The 12972-nt window shown below is 36.1% G+C and overlaps 1 protein-coding gene across 2 annotated transcripts; it reads left to right on the forward strand.

Moving 5' to 3' along the window:
• The first annotated feature begins 1968 nt into the window (after positions 1 to 1968).
• Positions 1969 to 12972, forward strand: LOC133294445 (kinesin-like protein KIN-13A). 2 transcript variants are annotated; one of them, XM_061493098.1, is made up of 13 exons: positions 1969 to 2338; positions 2464 to 2729; positions 3052 to 3273; positions 3699 to 3890; positions 4328 to 4432; positions 4592 to 4669; positions 4869 to 4950; positions 5568 to 5730; positions 9613 to 9942; positions 10740 to 10958; positions 11068 to 11665; positions 11764 to 11829; positions 12615 to 12972. In XM_061493098.1, the coding sequence occupies exons 2-13, from the start codon at positions 2517 to 2519 to the stop codon at positions 12795 to 12797; spliced, it is 2451 nt and encodes an 816-aa protein (XP_061349082.1). In that variant the 5' UTR covers positions 1969 to 2338; positions 2464 to 2516; the 3' UTR covers positions 12798 to 12972. The 2 variants fall into 2 exon arrangements, with proteins under 2 accessions (XP_061349082.1, XP_061349083.1); XM_061493099.1 differs by having other exon boundaries at positions 1969 to 2262; positions 2397 to 2729.

Genomic DNA, 12972 nt, shown 5'->3' on the forward strand with positions numbered 1-12972 from the left:
CAGATTAACAATTAGACTCGTATCAGTCTTGGGTCAGGACAAATTAAAAAATTTTGGCGTAGACTTGGACTTTTCAGGACAAAGTTTGACCCAGTCCAGCCCACTTTCACCCCTACTTATAATTCATAAAAAAAATGTGTGAGACCCATTAAACAAAAAAGAAAAAAAGAAAAAACAGATCTCATCCATTTTTTGCATGTGCATGAGATAAAATTATGAAAAATATATTCCTGGTATATATATAGGAAATATATAAAGAAAAGCAACCTGGCTAAATTTATAATTAGTATATTTGTTGGCGGGGACGTCAACGAAAGTGAAGAGGTGAAGGTACGTTAACTTGTTAACCATATCAAAGCTTGAACATAAAATGCCGTCCGGGAGAAGACATGGACAGAACATTGGATTGCCCACTCAATTTCTCATAATCAAATATTTAAACTAGAGGATAAAAAAATTGTGTTAATTAATTGACCTTGAAATAGCCAACAATTTACATTGACTTGCCAACCATATAAGAAAATTAGGCCCTTTTTTTTGTACGAAAAAAACTAGAGCTTTTTTACATGTATTTATTTTAAAACGTCTTAAGAAGTCAATTTTAGACTACTCCTTCATTATACTTCATTGCAGTTTGAAAAGAAATTTAGTATCATTTTGGACAGTTCGGACGGACTTGTTAAAAGAAAAAAACTTTTCATATCTTGTTTATTTTGAAAATATTTTTTACAAAAGTTAAAGCTATTTGTGTTTTGAAAAAAAAAAGTATTTGACTTTTAACTTTATTTTTTTAGAAGCTAAAATTTTTAATTAAAAAAAAAAAGCAGATTTTTATCTTTTTTTTTGTGACTTTTATTTTTTCTAAAGCCAACATTCAAACGGATTTTATAGTAGAATTTTTATTTTTTGAAAAAAAAAACTCTTTAAGACTAAAAAAAGAAAACTCATCCAAAACAGACTCTTAATGAGAATAACGAAACTTAGAGTCTCATAAATAAATTTAGTGTCGATTACCAAAAAAAAAAATTAGTGTCAATTAACTCAAAAATTAGATAAATGAAATATAATGGATAGTTTATTAAAATACATCAATTTAATCATCAGTTATTAAATAAATGGAGTGGGTTATTTTTATATCAGTATAAAAATAAAATTTTAAACTCATTTTTTTATTAATTCACTAGTTCATATAAATAAAAAACTAGAACAATGGCTAAAATTTAGAAATGTGGCTAAAATTTATAATATAACTTATATTAATGCAAGATATCCTCGTCATAAATAAGAGGAGGATATTCTCACTACTAAAAATTTTTACTACCAACTTACTACCTCTCTAATCATCATTAGATTATTATTTTCTCTCTCTTTAAAAACTTTTTAACATTCTCTCTCTTTGATCCAATGGTGATGTGATGGGTAATAAGTCAGTAGTAAAAAATTTTGGTAGTTAGAATATCCTTACTCCATAAATAAATATTTTGAATTTTGATCTATATTATTTTAAAATATAAGAACAGAGTAATATATAAAATATTTTGTATTTTGTTAACATATACCTTAATAACATATTTTAAATAATTAAAATAATATTGATATTTTTATCCATCATTTTAAAAAATACTAATTATTTTTAATTTTTAACATATTATAACTTATATTCTTATTTAATAATTTTTTTTGTGGAGAATAATTTTTTTAAATAAATAGGAACCCAAGGTTATTTTTTTTTTTTTAAACTGCTCGGGCCATTTGGTATAATGTGATGTTTATGAGCCGGTTATCTTGAGTCTTGATTTGTTGGGCGAAATTTACAGGGAAGTACGAGGGCATATTAGTCCTATTGGAGAATACTCGATTTCGTAATAGCCGTTTTAATAATATTTGAAAATAATATATTATTATTTGATTCTTATCTAAATTTTTTTCGTTGACAGATACCTTTGTCGTTCACGGAAGTATATCATATCGTCGACGCTACACTCTCTCTCTATCTCTCTCGTGTTTCTCTCTCCTCTTCTGCCATCATCATTGCCAAACCCATTTTCTTCACTGAGAGGCACACACAAGAACAAAGGAAAAGGAAAATTCGAAGCAACGCTTTTCAATCGTTTTGAGGTTTTGCTTTTGTTTTTGCGACCACTTTCCAGATCTGAATCGCAATCCGACATTGCCGATTATCATTTCACAGAGCGGATCTCGATTCTCGACTGCGTCGATGCATTCTTGATTCTCCAATAACTCGATTCACTTGAATTCCAGGTTTCGCTGATTTTGGATTCCGTCCTTTCACTCCTCACTTTCATGTTCTTCTTCGGCTTCGAATTCTCCCCTCATCGTGAGTATTCCTTGTTTGTTTGGATCATTTGTGGTCTTATCTTTCTTTCTTTTTTTAGGTTTTTTGGTCGTTATTATTATGGTGATGATGGTTTCAAATTCCAACGTGTGTATATTTGTCCGAAGCGTGTGTAAACAGATCTTGAAAATTGGCGCCCCAACGACGCTCGCAGCGCCACATGGGTGGCCAGATGCAGCAGAGCAATGCTGCCGCCACTGCTCTGTATGACCACGCCGGCACTGGAGCCCTGCACAATGCAGCAGGGCCTGCCACCGATGCCGGCGATGCCGTCATGGCGCGCTGGTTGCAGTCTGCCGGCTTGCAGCATCTGGCCTCTCCATTGGCTTCCACCGCTATCGATCAACGCCTTCTCCCCAATCTTCTCATGCAGGTATTCCCACCTCTCTTCCATAGAATATTGATAGCAACTCTTTTAGGTTCTCATTTGTAATTAACTTGTCAATTGTTCCCTGGCTTAAAGAATTGTCAATCTAATTAATTCCCCCCCTCATATGTCACTCTTTGAAGTTTGGGCAGTCCTGTAATTTGAGGGATAATAATGTCTACCTTCTATATTTTGTTAAAAGATTACATTGACTTTGCGATTAGTATTGGTGGAACATGCTAAATTTTGTTTATGTTTCTCACTTTCTCTGTTATTGTATGTAATGGTAGTCTATGGGATGACTTAGATGAACATGATATTGTCATAGGGTTATGGAGCACAGTCTGCAGAAGAAAAGCAGAGGCTTTTTAAGTTAATGAGAAACCTCAATTTTAATGGGGAATCTGGTTCAGAGCCATATACGCCCACTGCCCAAACTTTAGGTGGAGTGACTGTATCGGATGGGTTTTATTCTCCTGAGTTCAGAGGGGATTTCGGTGCTGGGCTTTTGGATCTTCATGCTATGGATGATACAGAGCTTTTGTCTGAGGTATGATTCACTATATGGTAGTTGCCTTTTCAGTTAATTAAACCAGATGTATGCAGTTTGATTCCTTTATACAGTTTATATTCTACAAGTAAAGTTGTCTTCTTTGTATCAGAGTAGATTATCCCTGTATTATTATTAGTTGTCATGAAAATATTAGTAACTTTTTATACCATCTTATACAACTGTTTGTTTTGGTGATGGCGAAAAATGTCTGTTGTATAAGCAGCTATTTTAGACAATAATCTTGGGATGAATGTCCGAAACCTTTAACCTACTACAATTATTTTTCAACTTTGTTACTTTATGATTGTGCACGTTTTTTCTCATCGATCCCTTATATTGTTGCATTTTCCATAACTTTCGTGTAGTACAAGTATTTTTGCCTGCACATGTTTTATTGGCTCTGATTTCTTTCCTCTGTTCAGCATGTTATTTCAGAACCCTTTGAGCCATCACCCTTTATGCCTGGAGGTACCCGAAGTTTTGAAGATGACTTCAATCCAATTAGCAGCAAGCAGGATAGAGGAGAAGCAGATGCTGATGCATCACTTTTTTTACCTATGAATGAAAAAGACAGTAATTCAAGAGAAAATAATGTTGCGAAGATTAAAGTTGTGGTATGTCAACGTTTTATAGATATAAATAATCTATACATACATGAATAGCTTCGTACTTGCATGTTAAAACATGTAAAAAGATATGATTTTCCTATGCTGAGATTGTAGTACATATTGGGTTTTTGAATTCTATTCTTTGTTCTTTTGATGTTTTAGTGTTCCAGCAGCAAGCAATAACACCACCAATTCTACTTGTCATTTTCCCCCAACTAATGGATGAATTCACTAAAATAATCATCATTCAGAAAAGAAAGTTAAGAGTAAAATGCATCTTTGATTATTAATTCCTACATGATAATTCACTGAAGCATTTTGAACTACTTCATTTGTCTTGAATTAGCATGTAATTTTAGATTCATTAACATATGAGGGAGACTTATAATTATTATTACTACAACAAATTTTTGAGAAAATTTGCTTTTCAATGCATGTGTTAGGTACGCAAAAGACCTTTAAATAAGAAGGAGCTCGCTAAGAAGGAGGATGATATTGTAAATGTATATGACAATGCATATTTGACAGTCCATGAACCCAAACTAAAGGTTTGTTTATGTCGGACTGAAGCACTATATTTTCCATTTATAACTATATCGGTTCAAAGGTTGATTATTGCTTACTCAATATTGAGTTCTATCTTGAATTTTCCATTCTTATTTGTATTTGCTTTTCAAAGATCTAATTTTTTGTTCTATCATGTAAAGGTTGATTTGACAGCTTATGTGGAGAAGCATGAGTTTTGTTTTGACGCAGTTCTTGATGAGAATGTTACCAATGATGAAGTAAGGCAGCTCCTTATCAAACATTGAATTTTTTTTGCTGTTTATTTAATTTAATATACTTTTTGCTTCAATAGATTTGACATTGTCATTTTGGCTTGTTTGTTGTTGTTTTGGTTATTTGGTATTTATGGAAGTGATTGCTTGCCTCTGTCTTGGTCTTGAGTTGTTAATCAAAGGCATGGTTGCTTTTCAATAACAGGTATATCGAGTCACAGTAGAACCAATTATTCCTACAATTTTTGTGAGGACAAAAGCAACCTGTTTTGCTTATGGTCAGACAGGTGAGAAATTTATTGTTCCCTGTTCATATCATACCTGTTCAAATGATAAGCATCATCCAATCACATTCCAAACCTTTTTAGGTTTTTCAATATTCTCAATGTATGTGCTTGTTTTTTTTCCTTTTTTTCATTTACTGGTTTGTTTATATATTTAAGTAGTTGTAGATGGTTCTTGATACTGTCAGTAGCTGAACATATTGACAGGGCCCTGTTAGAAAAGAAGAGGATAGGGATTCAGTTCTTTTCCTTTTCTTACTTGTGTAGTTCCTGGCAATTTTGTGAAATATGAGCCAAAATATTTAACATCTCAAATTATCATAACATATTCATTTTTAGCAACTGGCGAGAGTTGGAGTCTATTGATGGCCTAAGCCTAGACAAAGATGATATTTAGTACATGTGGTAGATGAAATTATGCAAATAATTGATGGGGTTTAAAATGAATCAAACTGCTTTATTCTGGATATACTATACTTCCCTTTTCAATGAAGCAGAATTTCAATTGTTGGCACCAAATAAGTTTGTTCATTCATGTTCCATGGCTGCTGCTTTACCCTTGTATAGCTGTTCCATCATTTTCATTCGTTATTGTGATGCAAATAGTGCTTTGCTTTCAGGAAGTGGAAAAACATACACAATGCAACCATTACCACTCAGAGCTGCAGAAGACCTTGTTAGACAGTTGCATCAGCCAGTTTACCGAAATCAAAAATTTAAATTGTGGCTTAGCTACTTTGAGATATATGGTGGAAAGCTTTTTGATCTTCTTAGTGACAGAAAGTGAGTATTTCTTTCTTATAGATGTGTGTGTTTGTCTCTGTGTGTGTATAACGTTGGGTGTATGTTAGTAGCAGAACCCCAATTAAGAAAGTGTAAGTAAGAAAAAATATGGATGTGCCCAATTGATCTAGTTGGGCCAACCCCTGTTAGTCAAGAATAGTAGATGTAGTTAGAGTCCAATTGACATGGTAGATATAATAGTTAGTGTTAATTGATATTGGGGGATATTCCTCTAACAGAATTGTCGGAAGTAGGATATAAGGAGAAGGAGGGATTGAGGAGAGGGTATCCGGTTGTAATTGAATGTGAGTAGGAGAGGTTAGGCTCTCACTAACCTAAAGGGAACAACTATGTAATCATTCTTCCTCTTCCTAACCGGGGTTCTCCCTTGAACTGGGGCTAAGGAATATCTCATCATTAAAATCCTATTGCTTTTTCTTCATTCTTTCTATCATACCTAAACCAGTTTTATGAACTGGTATCAGACCTCCCAATTTAGCGGGTTCTTTCATGGTGCACATCATGATGGAGTCGCAATTGGAATTCTTGGGCAGCAGTTTCAAAGCATTGATGAAGAGCTTGGAAAAGGACCTAATCCAAGCAGGAAGGGTTGGGAATTTCAAAAACCAAGGAGCTTGAAGATATGCTGGCAGGGGTATCACAAACCCATCTGGAGGAAGTAAAGCAATGGGTGCTGGGCACAATGGACAAAGCGAATACCCCATGTCAATTAAAGGGCCAAGATTGGGAGTCAGAACAAAAGCTAGGGAGGACCAATGGAGAAAGCTTGAACTCCCTCTACTTTGGGGGGAGGACGATATTTCAAAGTTAAGGGGTAGTAGACAGCGAGAGATTACTAGTAATAGAGGTGGACATGGAGTGTCGGGCTTTATCTTGGTTCCCGGGCTGGGAATTATGTGCGCAGAGTCTGTCCTTCTTGGGATAGAATTCAACAATGGTGATTAGGAGGTTTCAACCCTCTATGTTGTAGAATCCCTATGAATTATTCTTAGGCCTAAAAGAAGAGGTTCAGATAAATGGGTACAAAAAGCAAATCAATTTATATGCCAACCCCCTATGCGGTACCGACCTTGAGTACCTTAAACGGGTTTTCTTGAGAAGACTTAAAAGAGGAGATTAGGGCAGAATTGAAGTTATACCTAATAAGCACCTTTCCAGAATTGATGGATTATGCCCAAAGAATTAATGACAAGAATAGGGCACTAGACAAGGGAGAAGGTGAGAAGGACAGCAGGAGAGGAACCTCATATAGAAGATATCCCTCATCTGAAGCAGATGCCTTTGAGGTTGGGATGAGGCCAACCCCCTCAGCATGTAAGCAAGGAAGGCAATTCTGTGAACGATTGACTAGTGGGGCTTCAAGAAATAAAGAGGATACTATCTGATGCAAAATTGCAAGGTAAGATAAAGTGGGTATGTGCTTTAGATATAATGAGAAGTAGGGGCAAGATTGTAATATTCTGGTGGTTGACAAGGGTGAGAAGTGATCGTTGGTGCAAAAGAGGCTTGAACAAGGAGCGGCTCCTGGCATCTAGCGGAGGGGTACATGAATGAATTGAATCAACACCCGAAAGATAGGGATTCTAAAGACTATGCTGGTATGGGACGGTACAGTTGGGGATAGCTTATAAGAATTAATTGGTACTACCTATACTAACAAGATACATCTACTTTTCGTTAACCTGGAACGGAAGAACTCCATAGTTAAGTGTGCTTAACTTGGAGCAATTCTGGGATGGGTGACCTCCTGGGAAGTTTTTCGAAGAAGTGTGTGAGTGAGGACAAAGCACACTGAAAAGTCTCGTGTTAGTTTGTGGAGACAGTCATTGATCCTTGCAAGTTGTCGCGCGTTACAAAGATCATGTTGCAAGACAGAGGAAAAAGAAGGTGAAGGGCTGCTGCAAGATCAAGAGGAATTAGACCATAAGGCTTTATGGTTAGCCCTGTAAGCATCTGGGGATTGACTCCCAAGAAATCCCTTTAAGATGTGGGGAGAGGTGGCCGGAAGGAAGGTCAAGTTTTAATTCGTTATGGGGCATCCCATAATTTCGTATTAGCAGCCTTAGTGAGAGAGTTGAAGTTGGCCCATCACAACAACTCCAACTTACCAATTGGAGGTGTGAGAAGGGCTTAAGATCCAACGGGGGTTTGTTCTCATATGAATTTGTTACTATAGGGTTGGGGAGGTGCAATAGAATTTCTTTATTTTTGAATTAGGAATAGTAGATGTGGTGCTGGGCATGGAATGTTTGTCCAATTTGGGAGAGAGAAGGTCCAACTTCAAGGAGGTAACCATGAAAATTCCAATGGAAAATGGGACCTTAACTTTGAAAGGAGAATCAACTTAATCAAGGGAGTTTTGAGATGGAGTTAGTGGGAGAGGCAATAGAACCAGGGATGTTTTAATGCATTTTGATGATGTTTTCAAGGAATCACAAGGTGTATCCGTTACCTGCAAACCTATTGCGTTGAAGGAGCATTTGAGACTTCCAAATTACTACCCTACAAGTACCTACATTATCAGAAAGCTAAAATAGAAAATTGGTGGATGATATGTTGGCTGTAGAAATAATTAGACCCAATGTGAGTCCATATTCAAGCCCTATCATTCTAGTGAAGAGAAATGATGGAAGTTGGAGGTTTTGTGTGGATTATAAGGTTTTAAACAAAATCACAGTCCTGAACAAATTCCCTATTCCAAGCTAGAAGGTACTAAATGAACAAATTCCTCTTTCATTCTAGTGAACAAATTCCTCTTGTTGATGAACTACTAAATGAGCTAGAAGGTACCGCTATTTTTTCTAAGCCTAATTTGAAATCAAGATTCCACCAAATCTAGATGAAGGATGAGGGTATTTCCCGAATACTGCTTTTCATGCTCACTATGGGCATTATAATTTTGTAGTGATGCATTTTGGGTTAGCCAATGCTCCATCCATATTCCAAGCCCTTATGAAAGAGGTGCTTTGACTATTTTTCCAAGAAGTTCGTCCTAGTATGTTTTGATGATATTCTTATTTACGACCTGAGTCAGGAGGATCATTCAGGATATGTAAAGCTGGTGCTGTAGATATAATAGTTAATCTTAATTGAAGGGAGCCTTGGCACAATGGGTGGTGTTGTTGCCTTGTGACTCGGAGGTCACAGTTTGAATCATGTAATCAGCCTCTAGCAACTGCAAGGTAAAACTACCTATTGTAGACCCTTCCCCTAAACCCTGCTCTGCACCAGGTTGCCCTTTTAGTAGTTAGTGTCGATTGATATTGGGGGATATTACTCTAAAAAAATTGTCGGAAGTAGGATATAAGGGGATGGAGGGAGAGAGGAGAGGGTATTCGGTTGTAAACTTGTAATTGAAAGTGAGTCGGAGTTAGGCACTCAAACAGCTGAAGGAAACAGTTTTCAAACCATTCTTTCTCTTCCTAATCTGGGTTCTCCGTCGATCCGGGGTTGAGGAAAATCTCATCAATAAAATTCTATTTCCTTTTCTTCATTCTCTCTTTCATATCTGAACCAGTTTTATCATTGTATTAGTTTGAAGGTATATGATAATGGTGCTGCGCTGCCAGTTATCCTTCTGGTATTAAGTTTTCCTTTGGCATTAATGCTTTGTATTTGTCATCTGGGTTCTGGGCCTTAACTAGAAGATTGTGTTTTTAATGTTTGTATCAAGCAGCATGATGCTCATTCCACTAAAAGCATGACTTTTGGATCAAATCTCAGCTGTTGAGTGTTACTTTCAGTGTATATATATGAATTTTTCCAAGCAGCTCTAACTTCAACATATATCAAACATGAATTTTATGGCCTTTTTTTTGGGGGGTGATTTCTAAGTGGCTGTTTTTGTTACTCTATGAATAGGAAACTCTGCATGAGAGAAGATGGACGGCAGCAAGTTTGCATTGTAGGTTTGCAAGAATTTGAAGTTTCTGATGTACAGATTGTCAAAGAATTCATTGAAAAGGGGAATGCAGCAAGAAGTACAGGATCCACTGGTGCGAATGAGGAGTCCTCCAGGTCACATGCTATCTTACAACTGGTTGTAAAGAGGCACAATGAGGTAAAGGAGAGCAGGCGGAACAATGATGGAAATGAGGCAAAAAGTGGAAAGGTTGTGGGGAAGATTTCCTTTATTGATCTTGCTGGAAGTGAAAGAGGTGCTGACACTACTGACAATGATCGTCAGACTAGGTACTTTTTCATTTATATTATCTGCTCTGCAAAAACCAACTACGGGCAAGGGATTCTATAATGTCCTATGCATGTTGAGATTTTGGTTGAGAACCTCATTTTTCCAATTTCATTAGAAAAACTTTTGCACATACTCCGAATATTTGGGAGAATACCAGCATAATATTAAACATGGTCATTATTGTAAATCTATACCGAAGTGTTGATAAGAGCTTCCTTTTGTTTTCCTTTTAGTTTGTTTTACTCTCTCTCTGCCTTCACACTTCTAAAAAAGAGAATAGCAGTTGGAAATATAAACCCTTCTAGTTAGGAAATGTAAATGAAACCAGCTAATTGTTCTGGTTTCTTTCACTAAGTAGTATTGCTGGTTGAATGTGAACTTCGTAAAAGCTTTACTTTGTAGCTACTGTATTTACGTCTGATATTGTTGTGAACTTCTAATAAAAATGAAATTTCAGTTTAGTACATATGCATTTTGGGATCTCTGTTTAAGTTTCGAGTTATTGTTCTGTGGTTTTTCAAAGTTGAAAGTAGATTTATTAAAATAAACCGAGTGATTGCTTCTTTGCACTAATTATTATAATATTGCATGAGTACTTCATAATTAAAAGTGAAATTTACAACTGTGCTGTTTGTTTACTTGTCCAAAATATAAGTACTGTAAACATGGTTTTGTTGATCATTGCTTCCTTGAGTTCCGTCAATCCTTGCCTTGTGGCAATTTTTCTTGTTCAGATCAAGCATTTTGTCTTATAGTAAGAAATCTCTTTGTGTAACACTTCATGTACAAACTATAGGATTGAAGGAGCAGAAATCAATAAGAGCCTTTTGGCTTTAAAGGAGTGCATTCGTGCTTTGGACAATGACCAGATCCATATTCCTTTTCGTGGAAGCAAACTTACAGAAGTGCTTCGTGACTCCTTTGTTGGCAATTCAAAGACTGTTATGATCTCTTGTATATCTCCAAATGCTGGGTCTTGTGAACACACACTTAATACCTTGAGATATGCAGATCGGTACGTGTTCCCCTATTGTGAACTTAAGCTTATGTTCATAACCTGGTGTCCCTTTCTTCTTGCACATGCATGTTTGCAGATATTAACTGTTTCATTATAATGTGAACAGAGTTAAAAGTCTATCCAAAAGTGGAAATCCTAGAAAGGACCAGGCCCCGAATCCAGTACCACAAATGAATAAGGAGGCTTTATCCACATCATCCATTCCAGCTAGTGTTGGTGCAGAGGATTTTAGTGATCAACGTCAAGAGGTGAAAACAGTGGATATGGGGAGGAAAGTTATTGAAAAGGAAAATTCTTTGTACAGCTCTGCTGCTGACGTTGACAAACAACCATCGAATTTTTCTTCAAGTTATCTATTAAATGGGCGAGAGGAAAAAGGTCTGGCTTCTGCCTCGATGGACAGGGACAGGTTTGAAGTGAAGAATTCTTACAGTGATTCTACCAGTCAAAAGATGAGCTCTTCTTATTCCCAAAATGATGCAGATGAGAAATTGCAAAAGGTGTCTCCCCCTCGCAGAAAAGGATCTAAGGAGGAGAAGTCTGAAAGGTCTGTGAACTGGCTAAAAAGGGATGCCAATGGTTCTGATCACTTCAGTACAGGCTCCAAGCAGCAGAGCACAGGGAATTATAACACAGTTACCACTGCATCCAGGCAGTCTGAAACTGAATACACTCCTGATGGGAATATCAGTGCAATACTTGAGGTTTGTCAAATATTTGGGACTACCCTCTTTAACAGTTTTCAGTTGACAGTAAAAATTGTTTATGGTGTCTGTTAAATTTCTTTGTTATACTTCTGCAGGAGGAAGAAGCACTAATTGCTGCTCATAGGAAAGAAATTGAGGACACAATGGAGATTGTTCGTGAAGTGAGTTAATATGAGTTTTTCTTTTGCTTCTCATTAACGGTGAAATTCAATTTCTAATTGCTTTTTGACAGGTCCCTTTAGGGCTTGAGTTTTCATACTGCAGTTGACATGCGTCAATTGGTTTCTTTAATTTAAAATTTTGTTGAATAGAATTAAGTTAGTAGAGTTTTTAAATTTTCAGATAACTACTGCACTAATTAAGTTAGTAGAGTTTTTTTACAGTGATTATAGAGAAAATAGAGGAGTTTTAAATCTTTAAATTACTACCTTTCTTTAAGGTTCGTGTTTATATACTGAAGACACCATGAAACCGAACATTTACCTAAGGCTCATGTAACAATTAATTTTAATATAGATGAGATGTTGAACCTTCAACTTTCAGTATTTTCAAGCCGTTGCACATTGACGCAAAGGAGGTTATGCATGTGTATGAATTTCTGGAAGGTGGTAGGGTCTTGAAGTCTTTAGGAATGGTCTGATATGATGTTTTTACCTTCTGTTATCGTGTATTCAAGAGCATTTGAATTATAGTAGTTGTAGCCTATTGTATTAATATTAGTGTCACATTTGTTTAAAAATTGTCGTTGAGTTATTTTGGTATTTAAATATCTCGCTTATTTAACTGTCCACTGCCCCTATTTTGGGTATAAAAGGCGATGCAGCTTTTGGTAGCTGTTTTCTCTGATCCTACTTATATTTTGATAATGGTAGGAAGATAATTAAAATTTTCTACTTGTAGACTAGTTGTTTGTTGGTGCTCATGTTGTATTACTTTTGGTTTTTAGGAAATGAAACTATTGGCGGAAGTGGACCAGCCAGGGAGTCTTATTGACAACTACGTAACCCAGTTAAGTTTTGTGCTTTCTCGCAAAGCAGCCAGCCTAGTCAGTCTTCAAGCTCGCCTGGCAAGATTCCAACATCGACTAAAAGAACAGGAGATACTGAGTAGAAAAAGGGTACCCCGTTAATGGGCTTGTTGGTTTCTCTTATTCAATGATGATGATGTGTATGTTCTTGATTTAATTTCTCTCGTGTTTGTTAGCAATATAGTTTAAAGGTTTTTGTTCATTTTATATAAACGGATCTTTTGTTGGATATTCAAATTAAATTTCCGTAAATGTATATTTGTTCCTTGTGAGATAT

Source organism: Gastrolobium bilobum, unplaced genomic scaffold, assembly GCF_033153095.1.
Source record: "Gastrolobium bilobum isolate Gb01-03AN ecotype WA unplaced genomic scaffold, APGP_CSIRO_Gbil_v1 utg5188, whole genome shotgun sequence".
NCBI classification, from domain to species: domain Eukaryota; kingdom Viridiplantae; phylum Streptophyta; class Magnoliopsida; order Fabales; family Fabaceae; genus Gastrolobium; species Gastrolobium bilobum.

Coding starts and splice junctions, on each gene's coding strand:
- LOC133294445 (XM_061493098.1), top strand. CDS start 2,517: ATGGGTGGCCAGATGCAGCAGAGCAATGCTGCCGCCACTGCTCTGTAT. Junction 4,670..4,868: donor AGAATGTTACCAATGATGAA/GTAAGGCAGCTC, acceptor TTTCAATAACAG/GTATATCGAGTCACAGTAGA. Junction 10,959..11,067: donor ACCTTGAGATATGCAGATCG/GTACGTGTTCCC, acceptor TAATGTGAACAG/AGTTAAAAGTCTATCCAAAA.